Source organism: Theobroma umbraticum, unplaced genomic scaffold (assembly GCF_002168275.2).
Source record: "Theobroma umbraticum cultivar Fairchild unplaced genomic scaffold, ASM216827v3 scaffold_50.0, whole genome shotgun sequence".
Taxonomy (NCBI): Eukaryota; Viridiplantae; Streptophyta; class Magnoliopsida; order Malvales; family Malvaceae; genus Theobroma; species Theobroma umbraticum.
This window is the reverse complement of record NW_018397261.1, coordinates 6,582,930-6,601,498: the sequence shown is the minus strand read 5'-3', so window position 1 is coordinate 6,601,498 and position 18,569 is coordinate 6,582,930. Positions and strand designations below refer to the sequence as shown.

Genomic DNA, 18,569 nt, shown 5'->3' with positions numbered 1-18,569 from the left:
AGTAACTAGGGTTCATCATTCATGAATTGTGGCCACCAACATTGTGAGCAAATTGTTCATGCTAAATTGGTTATAATATTTTAGGATTACCTTATTTCACACAAATTGTTCCTTATCCGCAAAACCATGACTAACAACGTTCGGTTCAATTTATAGTGGTTTTTTTCCTTCAGCATTGTGCCCTTTTGGATTTGCTTTAAGGCTAAAAGCCAGTGGATTTGCTTGCACCGTTCATAGGAACACAAAGACAATGATGAAATGACGACAACGAAATCCTTACCAAAAACAAAGCTGGCAAAGGAAAATCCTTAAAACAAACAAACTACTCCAATCCATTATCCATGATGTCGTTCCACCGAAATTCAGGTTTGGCTCGAATGTCTAAGGAATTTGTCGGTTCTATCGGTCCTGCCTCAGCAATTCCGGTCCAAGTTTCGTCTGGGCTAAGATAACTAAGACCTTCTCACCAAACAGCCGAGTTCTTGTAAATGTGAACCTAAGCCTGGCCCAACCATATCTCATCAACCAAAACAATAAATGTTAGCGCACCTCGCTGTTTCTCCTCTAGAAACACACGAGCCTAGTTCTAAAAGGACTCGATCTGATGTCAGGCAACTGACATTTGACCTTGGGAATTGCAATCATCACTTTGGGAATGCCTTCTTTTTTCTTTCATGCTTTTGCTAAAAGATTACTTATTATTTTTCCATATGAGGCACTTTATAAAGAATTAAGAGTGGTAATGATTTCAAGCTCACTATACTCCAATTGGATATCCAAACCAATTATGTGACAGAAATTGCAAAAAAATTGAAATCATTAGAATTCTGGTACTCCTATATCACGTCCGTTTTGGAATTTTGCTTGATTTTTGATCCTAGAAAATTTAAATGGGCAAAATTTCCACAAACAAAAAGGGTTACAATCACTGTCATGCGTCCATCAGGCAGCAGTCTCTACATTGGCATAACATCTTTTCAAATATCTAAAGAAGCCTACAAATGCAGAAAAGAGAAACCACAACTCGTGAACCTGCCATTAAAGTTTTAGGACAAGTTGGAAAGGTCAACCCACAAAAACTGAAAAAGTGAAACAAAAAAAAAATCAATTTTACACATAAACTTAACCTTGTCTTCATTTATTATTGGTTGGGTTGACGTCGAAAGTACAACAAAAAAAGTTTTTGACTGCTTTTCTTTTCCTTTTTCATTTAATTAGAGTACTTTTTGAAAAAACTTGTCTTCAAATCTCAAGAAAATTGAAAAATCTAAAAATCCCATATCTTCAATTTTGTTGAAATTTGGAAGAAATAGAAATAATTTTGAATTGACAAATAATTTTTTTTTGGTGATTTTGATGTCAACCGATTGTAGATAATCGATGATTTTAGATTTTAATTTTGTCATGTGATCATATTTACATATGTCACATAAGTAAAAAAAATTAATATTAAATCTAACAAAATTACATTTCTATTAAATTAAAAAATTTATTTATTTCAAAATAAAAATTAAACAACTTGTTTGAGTATAATAAATTATGAAAATTTTAATTAATTAAAACGAATATAACACAAAATCATTGTTATATTTATACCAATACACAAGCCTAGCTAATTCTAAAAGGGCTTCCATCTGTTGTAAGGCAACCAACATTGACCTTTGAGAAAAGCAATCATCAACTTTGAGAATAACTTTTATTTTTCTTTCTTTTTGATAAAAAGATTCCATATTGTATTACAGTATGGAGCACTTAACCAAGAAATGGAAAAGTTTTGAGTTGGTGACAAAAAAAAATTGGAGTGGTAATGATTTCTCTACGAGGTTTACAAGCTCACTATACTCAATTTTGATATCAAAACCCAAATTTGTATACCCAAATTTTGATATCAAATGTAACAGAAAATGCAAGAAAAATACAAAAAAAGAAATTTTGTGGTACTGCTATACTACATGTTTCTGGAATTTTGCTTGATTTTTGCTCCAATTTGGGGAAAGATTCTAGAAAATAGTTTACAATAATCATGCATGCATTAGGAAGCAATCTCATCGTCGGCATAACACCTTTTCAAATATCTAAAGAAGCTTTACGTGCAGAAAAGACTAATCCCTACAAGGGTGAAGCTTTTAGGACTAGTTCGTAAGGTGAGCCAACCAACAAAAAAGAGGTCAATAAGAAAACGAATCTGGATACGCTCATTTCCACAAAAGTGGGCCTGGAACGAGCGGTCATTAAATCATGGACCAGCCGTTTTGGGTCAGTCAACGAGACGTTTTGTGGTCCAATATTCTCGCTGGTCCCCCTCACCTCCTCTTTTTCACATTGTTTTTTGCCACTTTGCTTCTCCTCTTCTGTCGAGCGTGGCTGCCACATGGCCACATCCCACCGGAGTCGGGACAAAGTGCTGGGCACGAGCCATAAAGGAGAGTAGGAAAGACGAAAGCAAGATTCTTGGCGCAATAGATGATTTAGAAAGGAGAAAACGGATCATATTCAATGTGTGGGGCGAAGGAGATGTCGATTGACGATTATATATATATATATATATATATATATATATATATATTTATGTATAATAGTAATAATAAGCTTCTATTTTGTTTCCTTGAACCTTTTCAGTAATGTTGGTTGATTTTGTGCTTCAAGTTCCATGCCTCTTTTTTATGCGCTTATGTGATTCTTCATTTTTTGTGGCTTCCTTTATTGATTTGATTCTTGCATATTATATATATATATATATATATATATATATTGATGAAGTTGGTTTAAAAATGAGAAGATCAAAATAAACAATGCTACATTTATATAAAACATGTATGTGTTTTTCTTAATATTTTTTTAAGTATAATATTAAAAAAGTCATAAATTATTCAAAAATATTTATTTATTTTATTAAATTTAATTAAATTTTCATATCTTTATTTTAAGTTAAATAAATTTTTATTATTAGAGATTAATTAATTATAATTAATTTAAATATTATTAAATTATTTTATATTATATGATGTTGATGTGATATATTAATTTATTATGATAAATAGTGATATGTCTTGATGATATTTTGATATTTCGTTTTAATACATAAAATAATAAATAATATTTTAATTAATAATAATTAATTATAAATTTTTATTTAATTTAAAATAAAAATATATAAAATTTTATTAAAAATAATTAAATTTTTTATTAAATATTATACTTATTTTTAATACGAGAAAGGAGTTCTTCGAATTGAACTTCTTAAATAAGAAATAAATGTAAGTGTTGGGTGCAATGTACATGTAAAAATAAAAAAAATCAGCTCTTTGATTCTAGTAGGACTGTCCAATCAATTGGTAAAGCTATACGGCCATATGCCACTTATTTCATGGAATCCCCGTTATAAAAGAAAAAGGAAAAAGAAAAATCAGCCGATCCAATATCTGAGTTGGTTAACCGTATATCTCAGGTCATCAGCCCATCATAAAGTCAATGGAGTCATGACTCAAAGATCGTATATCCAGCAATCCCGTGGTGAGTGATGGCAGCGATAATCCGAATGCATTTTGAACAACAGACAGCCCGGACTACCAGAACCCATCTCAACATACAAAAAATCAATCTACCCTGCTACGGAACTTCAAAAAGTCAAAATGTTGCATTTTCTTCTCTTTTATTTTTGTGTCCACCTTTGTATTATTATGTTAGCCACACTCCATGACTTCAACTCCAAAATCTCTGTCATTTATCAGTATATTATATTTTAAAAGTTTTCTTCAATTGGACATTGCCCATTCGCTCATGGCATTCAAAGGGTTGACATCAAATAAGTTATAATCTGTATATTCGTATATGGCCTGAATATTCTCCGTATTTTACTGAGAAATAATCGAATATTGATTTTCCCATTTCACATTGGACTCATTTAAATGCTAGTACTTAGAAGAGCGTGTGTTGAAGATAATATCAAAGATGGGTTCTTCTTCTTCTTCTTCTTCTCCTTCTTTGGCAGCTTTTGCCGTTATTGTTCTGGCTTTGGTTTTGAGTTCTGCAGTGTTGTGTAATGGAGGCAAAACCAGCGTCTATGTCAGGAAATTGGAGAAAACTGTCGATATGCCTCTTGACAGCGATGTCTTTGGACTCCCGTCTGGCTACAATGTACCCCAACAGGTGCTTTCTTGGTCTCTTCTGTTTTTATGAGCCATAGAAGATTCTGAAACCAATCTCTTTTTTTTTTTTCCTTTTCTTCTTGCTATTTCTTGGTTTGGTATTTCCATGTTTACTCGGTGATTGAAACTAGAAAAAGAGGAACTTTGGTTATTGCATTTGCGCATATGCATTTTTGACATCTCATATTTTCAAGGGCTTGTTTTCTATCAACCTAAATTTGACTTTATTTGGATGTTTTTTCATGTGGTTGTTCTGAATTCAAGGTTCATATAACACAAGGAGATCATGTCGGCAAAGCTGTGATTGTTTCATGGGTGACTGAGGATGAGCCCGGTTCCAGTACGGTGCTTTACTGGAGTGAGAACAGCAAGCAAAAGAAGATGGCAGAGGGAAAAGTCAAAACTTATAAGTTCTACAATTACACCTCTGGTTACATTCATCACTGTGCCATCAGAAACCTGGAGGTAAAGTTGAATTCTTTGTACCATCTACGTGTTTCATAGCATTTACTACATTCACAATTCCCCAGTTACTATTCTGTTTTATGTCTATAAGGCTATGCTCTATACTCCTTGGCTTCTGGGTTATAGTACTGAGCATTATAAATTCTTAACTAGTAGTATCAGTCTGATACTTAGATTTTAATTCTGAGCCTCTTCATTTGCTTATTGAATCTCTGTTCAGTTTAACACCAAGTATTACTACATGGTTGGTGTTGGTCATACTATGCGAAAATTCTGGTTTACAACTCCTCCTGAAGTTGGTCCTGACGTCCCATACACATTTGGTCTCATTGGTAAGTGAAAGCTTGCTAACTGTTTTAATTTGGTAGTCCTTCATTTCTATAAGTATTCCACTCTCTTCATCATTTCTCATTGTTCGGAGGTAGCTGATTAGAATTTTGAAGTCTAACCAAATGTAAACATTACATTTATTAGAGTTGCTACATATTTGATTTTACAAAAGGCATTAGCAAAGACCTTTTTTCGAACTTGCTGGTCTATCATTCCGCCATGCTCTTATTTGATCTTCAAGATAATGCAATAGTTATGGTGAATTTCTGGTTTACGTTGCTGCTCTTTATGTGGATGTATTATCTTTTAGTAATATACTATTGCTTACGTTTAAATGTGCTTATAAGAATTGGAAATCATTATGCAGGGGATCTAGGGCAGACTTTTGATTCAAATAGTACACTCACTCATTATGAACAAAATCCAAGGAAAGGTCAAACAGTGTTATTTGTTGGGGATCTTTCCTATGCGGATAACTATCCCAATCATGATAATGTAAGATGGGATTCATGGGCAAGGTTTGTTGAGAGAAGTGTTGCATATCAACCATGGATATGGACCGCAGGAAATCATGAAATTGACTTTGCCCCTGAAATTGTAAGCATTCATCCTTTTTTTATTGTGGTCAACTTGTTAATCCTATGAACTTTTCTTCTCTCGAATCCGCCTTTGTAGATTAATCCTCCATTGGCAGCCAATATCTATCCTCTACCTCCTTTATGTGGTTTCCAATTCCGAAAGGGACATAGGAGTTGTAAGAAACCTATTGAAGCTCACCAGTCTCTGGGCTAACATACTAAAAAAGCAGTGCTGATGCTTTTCTTCATTTTGATTTTTAACCATGGTTGTCTGATTTGTGTTATCTTTATTTTCTTACTACTTTGTACTTGAACTCTCAAAAATTGCTGGCAGAGTAAATTGGTAACAGCATAATTATGGTTCTCTTGCAGGGTGAAACAAAGCCTTTTAAGCCTTACACTCATCGTTATCATGTTCCTTATCGTGCATCAAAAAGCACTGCCCCCTTTTGGTACTCAATAAAGAGAGCGTCAGCATACATTATAGTCTTGTCTTCGTATTCAGCCTATGGTAAAGAACAAAGATTGTTCACAATACATAATTTTGGACTCGAATGGTGTCACTGATATGTGTGCTGATTATCTGGTAACTATCTATAATTTTTCCACAGGTATGTACACTCCTCAGTACCAATGGCTAAAAGAAGAGCTACCAAAAGTTAACAGGAGTGAAACACCATGGCTAATTGTTCTTATGCATTCCCCATGGTATAATAGCTACAGCTACCATTACATGGAAGGAGAAACCATGAGAGTAATGTATGAGCCATGGTTCGTGCAGTACAAAGTTGATGTTGTATTTGCCGGTCATGTCCATGCCTATGAACGATCTGTAAGTTCTTTTTCTATGTTACTTATGTTCTTCCGTGTGGGTTTTGATTGTGTGTGTGTACTAGTAGCTGCCTCTAGATTATAGAATCAGAAGTTTCTACTAAATTTGAGTAGTAATTACATCATTCTTGGCTTTTAAAGTCTTTAAAAATCTGTTGAATGCTAGAAACTCTTTTAAAATGAAAGAGTAATTCGCACAGATTCTAAGATTGAAAATGTCATTTTCTCTGTCTGAATGATGAGGAGAAACCAAGAATTTCATTATACACTTGAAAGAGCCTATTCATGTAGAATTAGGCTAATGGAAAGAGTTTGTTCTGAAGTTGCTTGACACTGGTTTATATATATTACAGGAACGTGTATCCAACATTGCATACAATATTGTAAACGGTATTTGCATACCTGTGAAGAATCAATCTGCACCTGTATACATCACTATTGGTGATGGAGGGAATATCGAAGGCTTAGCAACCAAGTATAGATTGTTCTTATATTATATCAATCTTCTCTTGTATTACAATTTCAGGCTTGCTGGAAATGCTTAAATGTTAATTTCATTTTGTATTTGTAGCATGACCGAGCCACAGCCAGCATATTCAGCATATCGTGAAGCCAGTTTTGGTCATGCCATTTTTGATATCAAGAACCGGACACATGCTTATTACAGTTGGCACCGCAACCATGATGGATATGCCGTTGAAGCTGATTCAATGTGGTTTTTCAACAGATTCTGGCATCCAGTTGATGAGTCTGCAACCTCTCAATGATGATAACAATGACAAGCTCTTTTCCATTTCACAACTTTCTTCTGCCCCTTTTTCCAAAAAATAAAATACAGAATTACAAGCAATGAAAATTTCCAACTTTATCTTCACCTTTTCCCCTGTTATTGAATTTATGTGTACTCTTGATTGTATAGTGTGGATGGAGTAAACTCCTCCATGACTGAATTTTTGCTGTGGTGAGGAATACATTGTTATTCCTCGAGCTCAAAAATGGAAATGTTGAAATGCTTGTTCAAGTCCTTTCTAATTTTTTTCAATTACTCTTAGTTGAAGAGGAAACTAAAAACCTGAACCGGGCCGGGTCTATAGTAGGGGTCAAGCCCCACTACATATCGTATGGGTCAAAGAACCAGGGATTTGAGGCCCGCTCAGAAAACGCTAGAAAATAAAAATCGACCCATTTTTCAACTGACTGCATACGAAGGTCAAACTATGTTTCTCTGGGGATGACACGAAGGCAACGAGGATGATTTCCTTAATTATTTTTATGATTTTAAGTTGAATAATTTAAGAACAACTGATGAAAGAGAGGAGCAAAAGTCCGTGGTTCTTTATGGGGGACAAAATAGTAAAAGGCTAAATGTGTTTCTTTCTCTGTTCCATTCGAGATCCAATTCCATATTCCACAGCGTAGTTTTCAACTTTCCAGTTTCAACCGAACATCCCAAGCGCCAAAGGTCTTTGTTATTCTACATACAAATTTACATGCACTCGTTATCCCAAACTTAAACCCAAGATAGTTCCTGATCGTCCACCGCTTTCTCCGATCCACGTGGCGCGTTGATTTTCCGGTGTACGGTCTCTGATGAAGCGGCGATAGCAAGTATAATACAATGGCGGAAGGTACAATCACGAACGACAGCTCCAAGGGAGACGGAGCCACCGAAATTCAAAATAACAACGATTGTATCAATAGCACCGATAATGGCACCAATAGAATCACTATAAAGAAAGCGAATGTGAAGGATCCAGAAATTTTTAGTTGCTTGCTTCAACCGGCGACTTCCGATTCCGATCGCGATTACATCGGCATTCGCCGATATCTTCTTGCTCGCAAAGCCGAGTCCGGTTTTCATCGCCGACTTGTAAGCTCTATTTTTGTGTCAATTCGGTTTTGTTTATTTGTACGTTTTAATTGTGGATCTGTGTGTTGGTTGTTTCAGAGCATGATTTTGAGCTAATTTTAGGGCAATTACGGGGCGAGTTTTAAAATTCAATTAATCTGTATTTAAACGCAAGCTTTTAACTTTCATTTCATTGTTTTTGGTTAGATTTTTGGCTTACTTCCCTGATTATTTGTGAAGGATTGGAGATGTAATGGAAAAGGTTATGTGGCGTACCGAAATTACATTCGTAGGCCAAGAAACTGGGAAAATTTGCAACTACCAAGCCTCTCGAGTACTCCTGGAAACAGGTACTAAAATTTATTCTAAACTTTGGCCTTTTTTCTTTTCATTTATTTATTTTTTTCCTTCGCTAATTGAGGCTATCAATTGCAGGCACATTAGTTACATTGAATGTGTAGTAGTGCTTAGGGTTAAAGATGTTTATGAACAACCAACTGCTAATTTTTGAGTGCTGTTTTAAAATATGTTTTTATACGATTCTGACATCAGGGTAATTTACTGCTTGATGCATCAGTGGGCGATGGATTTCTACTCCAAGTCCACTCTCGCATTTGTTTGAGGTGGAAAGCTGGAATTCTAGCAGCAGGGTATGTAAGACTTTTATTATTGGAATTTCTGTTCTCAATTAGTGGTTGTATTCTTAATTTGCACCATGTATTGCTTGCCTGAAATCAGCGGATGGTTCTTTTGTTATTTTTCTGATCACTTTAAGATAACTCATTCATCATGGTCTTGACGATGAAAATGAAAGAACAGAAGGTCTTAGTTTTCTTATCAATTATAAAGGAACTTCTTGATTGTCAAGAGCTTGAGACTTATTTGTTTTGATGTTGGAATTATTATAAGACTTAAACCTTGATTTAAACAGGCCTTTAAAAGAATTGAAAAGAGTTGCATACTTTTCCATCCTTGCAGGATCTACGAAGTGGCACTCTGGCTTCAAATCACAGAACAAGTTTCAGTTCTAGCATAAGTGATAGTGATCGCCCACGTCGACGAGGAGTTGAACCTGCATATTCTTTTGTTGGAATGCACTGCATCTTTGACCAGTGCAAAGCAGCTGGTATTTTATTTGTTAAAATCTTTAAAGCAATCTAGACTTCTTTCTTCTTTGTCATACTAATTTGACCAGTGAATTTCAATCTTCTAAAACGAAGCAATATGATTGGTCTTATATGCAGTTACAGTTTTGAAGTTTGGGCACATGAGTTCTGATCTACTTGCATATGGGGCATCAGATGGGACTTTGACAGTTTGCACTGTCTCTGAGACACCTTCAGTTATGAAGCAACTAAAAGGGCATTCAAAAGATGTCACAGGTTGGATTAACTGGTATTGTTTCTGTAGTCTTTCTTATAAGTTAGTCTAAAGTATTTGTGGCCATGCTTATCTGCTAATTTCTTTCATAAGATGAGATGATGGTCACACTCATGTGTAACGTATTTGGTCCATTCCAGTTTCTATATTTTCTTCTTCTTTTTTTTAGTTTTTGTGGAATTGGACTAGGTCAGCTGGGTAGCCTCGTTTACTCCATATCATGAAGGATCTTTAACTGTTTAAACCGAATGGGTGAGATACTGGGATGCCTTGTGATGCTGTTTACAAAGGTCTGCACGGTAGAATAACTAGATTGCAATTCGGAAGTTGATGTGAGAGTGAGAGCAAAATGTGGCTTGGTAGGAGTAAGTCACTAAGCAATAAACCAAGTTGGAATGCCTTCTGATCTTGTTTTTCAGAAAAATAATTTGGGACAGAGTGGGTTCAGAACTGCAGGCCATTTTGTCTACTTAAAAGGAAGAGGCAAATGCTTATTCAAAAAAAAAAAAGAAGGGAAAACGCAAATATACTTCTCACTGATGGTTTTCAAATATGTATATTTAGTAGGAACCTTTTTTCTCATAAAAGGGAAAAAATGGTCTAAGAGCTATATCCTTGAAGCATCCATCACTTATTTCCTAAGATGGCACATAATGGCTTGTTGTGAAAATGATCCACTCAATCTAAGCTTTAAACCATTGATATTAGGTATATGTATCCCTCTTGGTATAACAGTATCTCAAGAGTTGAGTTTTATTTTGATAACTATTATTCTGGAAGATTTGTATCTATTGTTTATTAACCATGTTTCTGATATTCTACTGCATTATCAGATTTTGACTTCTCGTCAAACAATCAATATATTGCATCATCATCAATGGATAAAACTGTGCGAGTATGGGAGTTATCAAAAGGCCTTTGCATTCGAGTAATATATGGAGTCTCTTCACAAATGTGTATTCGCTTTCATCCTGTAAGCATATATCAGCATTTATACTTTCATTCACTTTCTAACCATGGAAAATTTTTTATGTTTCTTCTGCATTTGCTTGTTATCTGCTGTAGTCTAGAAATATATTTCTTTGCAACCTCTCTGTCTCTTTCCCTCTAACTATAATGCATATCTTGAAAAAGTTCTGCAGATATACCAGTGTACGTATGTTTTGTTTGAGTTAATTGGTAGCTAAAATGTTTCTTCTCTCTTCTTTTCTTGGCTGCAGGTAAATAACAACTTTCTTTCAGTTGGTAATGCAAATAAGGAGATCACTGTAAGTGCTCCACGCCTTTGCTAAAGAAAATTAAAAGACCAGTATCATTTTTTATATTTGCATCATAGCTTCTGGGCTGTTTAAATCAGAGCCGAGTTTTTGTTTGTTGTGTAGTTAGAGTAAAGGAATAACAGGAAAGTACCATTTGAACACAGATTATTCATGAGCGTCGGGTTCTTTTATATTGTTCCAAATACATTCCATTATTAATCTCAGCATATTCTTGGTCCAAGTTGTTAGTCCAGACTTTGTTCTGTTATGCAATTTTGGTTTAAGCTGCACACTATGGGGAGATAATTTGATCTAGATACAGTAAAACAAGTATCCAGAGTTGGACAACCATGCATGCATACAGCACAGACACTTCTAACTTAGGATAGGGCTTTTACCAAGACTTGAATCAATTGTGAGTGATGCTGGGGCTATTATTGGCATGTGCAAAATCTGCTAAACGCAGGCGATTTTAGCTAATTTGGTGCTAACCACAGTGTGACCAACAATCTGTTGATTATATCAAGCCAAACTTACTGAGCGATTAGTTTGGTTGATATTAATGCTAATTTGTATAGTTTATAATCTCCAGACTCTATATAAGTTATCAAATATGCTTTCTTCGTCCCTGTAAATTGTTTTCTGAATTTTGGTGGTTGGCTCAATCTAAGAAAAGCCTCTGCCTGTTTAAGAATCTGAAATCTGATAGCTGGTCAGCCCACTTCCAAATTTTTAAGTCTTCTTTCACTCCTTAAATATGTGTGCATGTGTGTTTGTTTGAATTTTCTCTGTTTTCATATTTATGTTGTCAGAAATTAGGATTCTAAGGTTCTGTTGATTGATCACTGTGTCAAAAACTGCCTATCAGTCTCCACTTCAATCAACCCTGTCATTTGATTGGTAGCACCTTTTTTTCTGTACACCAGGTGTTCAATTTCAGCACTGGAAGGATTATTAAGAAATCAGTCTTTGACAGTGAGGTTACCTCAATGGACCATGATCATGCTGGTCAGCTCATTTTCTGTGGAGATGCACAGGTCTCTCTCTTATCTTTGTAATCAACTAAATTTGGTATAGTTTCTTGTACAGTTTCTAATGGGATAAGATTTGCAGGGATGCATATACACTGTAAGTATGGACTCCCACACAGGTGCATTATCCCGTTCTCATCGTTATAGAAGTAGCAGCAAGCAGAAATGTCCAGTCACAACTGTGCAGTACCGAAGTTTTTCCTTGCTGGCCGGGGGCCCTGTGTTGCTGACATGTACTCAAGATGGAAGTCTTTCTTTCTTTAGGTTTGTTCAGGACAGCATTTGTTCTAGTGCTAGTCTTTATTTTGATTTTCTTGAGTAACTGATAGATGGTATGTCTGCATTGCAGTGTTGCTTTGGAAATACAAGGTTATCTAACCCTGCGCTGCTCACTTAAATTAACCCCACGAATACACAGCATTCGAGCATCCTTCTGCCCTCTGCTTTCCCTTGATAAGGGAGAATATATAGGTTTACATCAAACTTAATTTCTACTTACATCAAACAATTTTTGCAGAAAATCTTACATTCTGCCCAAGAGACTATCAGTAGTTATTTATCTTGACTGACAGCGTGATTTGTTGTGCTGTGAAGTTGCTGGGAGTGAGGATTCAAATGTTTATTTCTATGATTTAACTCGGCCAAGGCATACATGTGTAAATAAGCTACAGGTTCTACTCTTTTTCCTACTTGTGTATATACTTCCAACTCCTTTGCTAATCTACTGTTAATGCATCAAATTCGTGTATGCAGGGTCACCGTTTTCCGGTTATAGGAGTAGCTTGGAATCATGGGGAGAACTTGTTGGCTTCGTCAGACCTTTATGGAGTTGTTATAGTATGGAAGAGAGCAAAAACAAGTTAAAAGTCAATACATACAGCGATAAAAGATAAACGTTTTAAAGGAAATCAATCAGCTTTGTTTGCTCAGTTTCACCATTGTTTTGTTCAAGCGGTGAATCCTTGGAAGCATCTTGAATGATAGTATTCCATCCTTCATTGTCTACGGCTGATGAGGAAACCAAGTGATCATTGTTTGACTCAAATTTTGTATTCATGATATGTATTTTTCTTTATCTCATTGTAGTATTTAAGGAAATTTGTGGGAAAAAAAAGAAGAAAAAAAGATGGCCCAGTCAGGTTTGAGTTAGATTAGTTGCTTGTCTGTGTAACTCATGCCATTGAACCAAAAATTGTAGAATACATTTTTGTTATGAATTGATTCCTTAATTTCTCTGTGATTGATTTTAATGCGGGCAAGTGGTCATTATTCATTTCATTGCCTTGATTAAAGAAAGAGCTTCTGATATCACGGGGAAATTGCTTTGTTGAATCATCGTTGTTAAACAGGTGTACATGGTTCATGCAGTCGTCTAACATTTGGGCATAGGATCCTAGCGAAGAACTCGAGGCTGTCATGGTTAACGTGCAGGTGCAACCTTAGCATAGAACAAACCAAACCATGGTCAGGTTAGACGAGACCAAACATCAAGGACACTGTCTGTACTGTTGAGATGACTCACACGAAATTCACGTTGTCCTTTGGGATTGATGGCGTCCATTATTCACCAATACAGTACGGCAGTACAGGACTTATACTGCCATCAAATTGGCGTGGTTGAACAATAATAATGACCTCCTCTTGTCCTTTGCGGAAAGGCGCGTTAAAGTTCTTGTTTATTTCTTACTATAGTTCCAGGTTATTAGCACTAAACCAACCAATCCGTTGTTGTCTAGTTGGTTAGGATACTCGGCTCTCACCCGAGAGACCCGGGTTCAAGTCCCGGCAACGGAAAACTCATTTTGCCCTGACCTAAATGGAGCAGTTGCCTTTTCAATCACCATTCGGTGAGATCTGCCACTCGATTGGCCAAGTCAAGCTCACCAAGGGAAGCCAAACCAACCGAGCAGCATTTGATAAGTGTAGAGTGGAAACCATTCCGTATTAGCATAATGAGAATCGCACCGTCAAACTTTGCAAAGGTTATCCATAAGGTCAGTCATTTTGTTAAGTTTTGAGAAATAGACAATACCAGGAATCTGTTGATCTTTCATATGTTAACAGTTTGATTATACACAACCCTGATTTGTAAATCAGAGAGAGAGAGAGAGAGAGGAGAAACCTACATCGTGATATTACATACAACCAAACATATTGTTGACTTCACTGACTGACCCTCAAACCATATAAACAGGACATAGGTTTTCAAACCAGTTGCTGTCAACCATCATCAACTCACAAGGCTACAGATTTTGATGCAGATATATTTGCCTCTGGTTTGCTCCAAGCCTACGCAAGGTTAAAAACGAGAACAACTCCAGCCCTCTTGACTAAAACACTAAGTTTATATACTTTTGTCACCTCCGTCGTCGTTTTGTATCCACCTGAAACACCATGTTAATGTTACCGTTATAACAAGTGCATACTTCAGATTATGGTAATTATAAGCACTCTGAGAAGCCTCCATCTACTTTCATTAAAGAAGATGACTCATTACGGTATGAGCTCCAGACTCATGCAGAGATAACCTAACACAGAACAACGTAAATCCCAGTGAGCATACCCAATTGTACACTTTTTTTTATCACTACTACACTCTTTATGCATACGTGCAACATGAAACTCAACAAACACTAACTTATGCTTCCTCTATTGAATTAAAAATGACTCAAAACATTCTCCTAAGAGATAAGTACATAGTCCATATTCTAACTCCTTAGCATGGACATTGTGGACTCTCACTTACACATCAAGTCATCACTCTACATATCTCAATATCTGTGACTGTTATCACTCTACAGCTCTGATATATTCTCAACTCAGAAATTGAAGCCACAAAAACAGGCATATATATACAACATAAAGCATGCCAAATGAACAACTGAATTGGCGATTTTAGGAATAGCAAAGTGAGACCATAGCTCGGGAATTCTGAGCAACACCAAGTTTTGAAGGTTCTTCTGCCTCCTTCTGGTAAGAAGGTGGATTTTAATGTAAGCATTCCTGTTATGCATCAATGTAACATGAACTGATGATCAATTGAGAAGAACATACCATTTTGACCAACATTAATCCTGAAGGCCAAATGTATGTGCATAGGTGAATAATTATATATTGGCTGGATCTAATAATTCTGCTTAATATGTGGATAAAATAAATGGCATTTCAAAGCCACCTTGATATCCATCAGACATGGATGTTACCTTGAGTCCAGGCAAGATATAAAGTACATGCTGAATTGAAGGGCAAGGAAGCAGGAATACCTTTGTATCTGAGTGTCTGGAAGTGGCATGGGAGTTCTGCAACTTCTTCTGACCTTCAGATGAACAACTTTCACAAAAGAAGTGGTCAAGTCGTTTAGCCTCCTCTGCTGTCATTTCTATACAAGCAGGATGAAACCTGAATCAAAAGTAGTATGCTGAATATGGCAACAGTTTTCAATGCCTACTGTATAAATTCGATGCATTTTATACATAGAATTCATGGATTAAATAAAGAACGGAACCTTCAAAAATATATATGAAAGTAAACCAGACCAAGAATAGTATTTCTGAGTCTGGCACCTAAAAACCCAGAACACTAACTAGGATCAACCTTCAATCACAAACCTCAACCTAAGAAGGTATGCAAGGTAAAAATGTAGCAAAAATCTGTGTTTACTGCACGCTTCTCATCCATTTGAGACTTCACCCCATGTTAATATTTTTGTATTTCACAGAAACCATTCAGACTCTGAATACTGCTTAAATTTTAAACAATGTGTATTACTTCATAACAAAACATAAAATTACAAACATCAATATGACACAGAATTCATAAAGCTTAGTGAGTAATTCTCCAAATTTTCCACTAATCCAATCCAAGTTTTCAATTTAAAATCTACCAAATCATCGCTGATAATTCTTGATTTTCTACATCCACGAGCTATATATGTAAGCAGTGTATCAAACCAAAGACCATATCAAAACAATTTATATCAACCCAATGCATGTAAAGGCTAAAGTCTTATACCAGTAAGGAACATCCCCCCCCCCCCCCCTTTTCCTGCACATTCAGCAAAGGGATACCACAAAGTCAAGCTTATGGTCCACCATCTTTGACATAACATAAGCTTCTCACAAAATATTGGGTGGCCCTGCTCTTCATGTCCAGCAAGGACAACAAAAGCTTTAATCGCATCAAAATTGTACAATTGGCTTCCATATAGGCCTACAAGGAGTAATAGCAATTGTCTTAAAAGAAAAAGCTAATTAAACCCTAGCGACGCTAACATAGAACCAACTGAACAAAATGATGTTTTGTTTCCACAGCAGACAAGGGGAGTAAGGGAGGCAGAAGCAAATGAAATTTCATCATTCCACTACAGGGTCAAACCTTAGAACTTCTTTACCAATTTTTGCTCCTATCTCAAGTGGCAGCTATAATAATACCATTCTTATCTTTCTCAAAAAGGACATACTGATTAATAACAGTTAAACTATAGCCTATCCACTACCCTCATAAATTACTTTTATGTCCTTGAATAGATGCATATAAGAACTGATTTATTACAAGCTTAAAAAAGATTTTTGAGAAAAATAGAACAATTATAGCTAGAAAAGCATGTTGGAGAACTCTTCTTGCGTACTTTGAACAGCCTCATACAAAATATTCATCCACAATAATTGACAAATAAGATGTGAAAAAAGGCTCAACTGAAATAGCTATCTCCCCAAGCATCCAACTTACCAGTCACTGCAACCTTCGCACTGAACCATTAAGTCATCAGGATTGTAAGGCATCTCACATTTGCAATAACTGCCAGTTTAAAATAACAAACTAAATAAAGTCAGATAAGTTTTAAATTAGAATAATCTAAAATCTGAAGTTGCAAAAAACTCCAACTTTTATTAATAGTTTACTTGCTCTTACCAATTCCTTCCAATAAGTTTGTCATTTTGATCAATAAAATTTCGATAATTTAAGTAGGAAGTCACATGTAAATACACCGAGAAATGATGTACTAAGCTACGAAACCATACAAAAATGCGAATTTACGAAACCTTATTTATCTAATGCACGACTATAAGCAAAATTCAGTTACAATTTTCCCGAACATAAATTGATCAAGGTATTAAGCTATGAACCAACTAAAAATTTCGACCTCAATACCAAAAATGCACAATTTTAAGAAATTAAAATATCCTTGTTCCAAAACATAAGTGACTCAATAATCAAGCATAAAAAATTTAATATCTTCTTTTCTAATATTCAAGTCAATGTGTAATCAACTTATATTGACTACCATAATCTTAGTCAAGCGGTTAAGTAATCGAAACATCATTAGAAAAAAACTAACCAAAAAGGAAGTGCCCGTTAGGCTACACATCTATAAAATTTGAAAACAAAAATTAATAAAAAAGGGAAAACACTATCCACTCAGAACATATATAACAACGAAAAATTAAAAAATATATATATATATCGACAAAAAAGGAACGTACACGGCGACGCGATCGGGATTGAAAGCACCGGTGGAGGAATTATACTCAAAACGACAGAAGAAGTCGTCGTTTCCAACGGCGTCAAGCTTGGTATAGCTCTTGAAACTATGGACCGTACACCTTCCTTCGATGGTATCAGCGCTTTGCACATCGTAATGATCTGACAAGAAAACCTCTTTAGATCCATGGAACTGTCTCCTCCCTCCGATCGACTCCTCCGGCCTATAGTACCACCTCACGTGCACCTTCACGTTTCCCCCCCGTGCGTCCGCCTCGATCCGCTCGATTCTCGCCACGTATGACGGCTTTGATTGATCCGCTGGTCGCATCAACACGCAATCCCCAGCTGCCAATCACCACAACTTTTAGAAAAACCTTAACTACTACAAAATTTTCTCCCTTTTGTTTTCTTAAAAAAAAAAATCTTTTTGCTCCCATCCTTTAGTTCTTTTTTCTTTTGGCTTACCTTTAATTGTTTTGTTGATGTGTTTGACTGTATAGGAATCTAGAGTTCGCCTTGGGGCTTTGGCTTTGGCCATGGAAGAAAAGAAAGGGTAAATAAAAAGGGTAAGCAAATGTTCAGAGAAATACAATACAAAGGCATGCACAAGGACAAGAGAAAGATTGTGGACTGGCCAAAAAGAAATTTTAAAAAATTAATTTATTTTAAAATTTTCTCAACATTTTTTTCCCCTGCTTTGCCTTGTTTACTTTTTTGGCGGGGAGTTGAGTTCCGGTGTTTTCCGGAGGTTATGATGAAGTTATGTGAGGGGGTTTAATCAGCGTTGATCTTAGTTTGAACAGGGAATAAGATCGGAATTCGGGGGAAAGTTGGGGGGTTCCATGGGAGTAGAAAAGGAAGGATAAGTGAGGATCCACGTCAGAGGGTGATTGGATTGGTCACAAGACTTTCAGGCTTGGAGGAAGCGTGCGGGAGCGGTGACGGTTCACGTTATAGCGAACTGAGAGTTGGGATTCGATGCAATCAGGATTACTTTAAAAAAACTCAGGTGCCGCCCTTTGTTGTTGCCACGTTAACCGTTTCGAGAAAATAACTGTTTATGATGCTGCCACGCAAGTTTTCTTGGAAGCTTGCTGTCTCTTAATGTTGCCACATAATTTTCTTTTTCAGCTATTGAAACTTATCCATTAGACATGGTGTCATTTGGTTTCTGGTCTAATTTCTTTTTTCCCTTAAAAAAATATGTTAAGAAA

At 35.9% G+C, this 18,569-nt stretch overlaps 3 protein-coding genes and 1 non-coding gene across 7 annotated transcripts; 3 read left to right on the top strand and 1 right to left on the bottom strand.

Annotated features, from left to right (window-relative positions):
- The first annotated feature begins 3,531 nt into the window (after positions 1 to 3,531).
- On the top strand, positions 3,532 to 7,373 carry PAP10 (purple acid phosphatase 10). The gene is made up of 8 exons (XM_021430112.2): positions 3,532 to 4,149; positions 4,413 to 4,613; positions 4,834 to 4,945; positions 5,311 to 5,540; positions 5,894 to 6,032; positions 6,133 to 6,353; positions 6,706 to 6,827; positions 6,924 to 7,373. The coding sequence occupies exons 1-8, from the start codon at positions 3,952 to 3,954 to the stop codon at positions 7,117 to 7,119; spliced, it is 1,419 nt and encodes a 472-aa protein (XP_021285787.1). The 5' UTR covers positions 3,532 to 3,951; the 3' UTR covers positions 7,120 to 7,373.
- Positions 7,374 to 7,665: 292 nt separating this feature from the next.
- Positions 7,666 to 13,111, top strand: LOC110418702 (Transducin/WD40 repeat-like superfamily protein). The gene is made up of 12 exons (XM_021431500.2): positions 7,666 to 8,222; positions 8,442 to 8,551; positions 8,779 to 8,851; positions 9,180 to 9,327; positions 9,446 to 9,583; positions 10,415 to 10,554; positions 10,802 to 10,849; positions 11,767 to 11,877; positions 11,954 to 12,135; positions 12,221 to 12,342; positions 12,466 to 12,542; positions 12,625 to 13,111. Exons 1-12 carry the CDS (start codon positions 7,971 to 7,973, stop codon positions 12,733 to 12,735), a joined length of 1,512 nt encoding a protein of 503 aa, XP_021287175.1. The 5' UTR covers positions 7,666 to 7,970; the 3' UTR covers positions 12,736 to 13,111.
- Positions 13,112 to 13,592: 481 nt separating this feature from the next.
- Positions 13,593 to 13,665, top strand: TRNAE-CUC (transfer RNA glutamic acid (anticodon CUC)). Its single transcript has one exon. It is a non-coding gene; the product is annotated as a tRNA-Glu (tRNA).
- Positions 13,666 to 13,900: 235 nt separating this feature from the next.
- On the bottom strand, positions 13,901 to 18,312 carry LOC110417807 (chromatin remodeling protein SHL). 4 transcript variants are annotated; one of them, XM_021430345.2, is made up of 5 exons: positions 17,821 to 18,299; positions 17,355 to 17,700; positions 16,600 to 16,668; positions 15,135 to 15,270; positions 13,901 to 14,255 (listed from the first exon to the last, which is right to left on the bottom strand). In XM_021430345.2, the coding sequence occupies exons 1-5, from the start codon at positions 17,891 to 17,893 to the stop codon at positions 14,229 to 14,231; spliced, it is 651 nt and encodes a 216-aa protein (XP_021286020.1). In that variant the 5' UTR covers positions 17,894 to 18,299; the 3' UTR covers positions 13,901 to 14,228. The 4 variants fall into 4 exon arrangements, with proteins under 4 accessions (XP_021286020.1, XP_021286022.1, XP_021286021.1 ...); XM_021430347.2 differs by lacking the exon at positions 13,901 to 14,255 and adding an exon at positions 14,262 to 14,399 and having other exon boundaries at positions 17,821 to 18,308; XM_021430346.2 differs by lacking the exon at positions 13,901 to 14,255 and adding an exon at positions 14,410 to 14,874 and having other exon boundaries at positions 17,821 to 18,308.
- Positions 18,313 to 18,569: the final 257 nt, after the last annotated feature.

Coding starts and splice junctions, on each gene's coding strand:
- PAP10 (XM_021430112.2), top strand. CDS start 3,952: ATGGGTTCTTCTTCTTCTTCTTCTTCTCCTTCTTTGGCAGCTTTTGCC. Junction 4,946..5,310: donor ATACACATTTGGTCTCATTG/GTAAGTGAAAGC, acceptor ATCATTATGCAG/GGGATCTAGGGCAGACTTTT. Junction 6,033..6,132: donor GTCTTCGTATTCAGCCTATG/GTAAAGAACAAA, acceptor ATTTTTCCACAG/GTATGTACACTCCTCAGTAC.
- LOC110418702 (XM_021431500.2), top strand. CDS start 7,971: ATGGCGGAAGGTACAATCACGAACGACAGCTCCAAGGGAGACGGAGCC. Junction 9,584..10,414: donor GCATTCAAAAGATGTCACAG/GTTGGATTAACT, acceptor CTGCATTATCAG/ATTTTGACTTCTCGTCAAAC. Junction 12,343..12,465: donor TGATAAGGGAGAATATATAG/GTTTACATCAAA, acceptor TGTGCTGTGAAG/TTGCTGGGAGTGAGGATTCA.
- LOC110417807 (XM_021430344.2), bottom strand. CDS start 17,893: ATGGCCAAAGCCAAAGCCCCAAGGCGAACTCTAGATTCCTATACAGTC. Junction 16,669..17,354: donor AATCCCGATCGCGTCGCCGT/GTACGTTCCTTT, acceptor TTAAACTGGCAG/TTATTGCAAATGTGAGATGC. Junction 14,842..15,134: donor CCAGACACTCAGATACAAAG/GTATTCCTGCTT, acceptor CCTTCTTACCAG/AAGGAGGCAGAAGAACCTTC.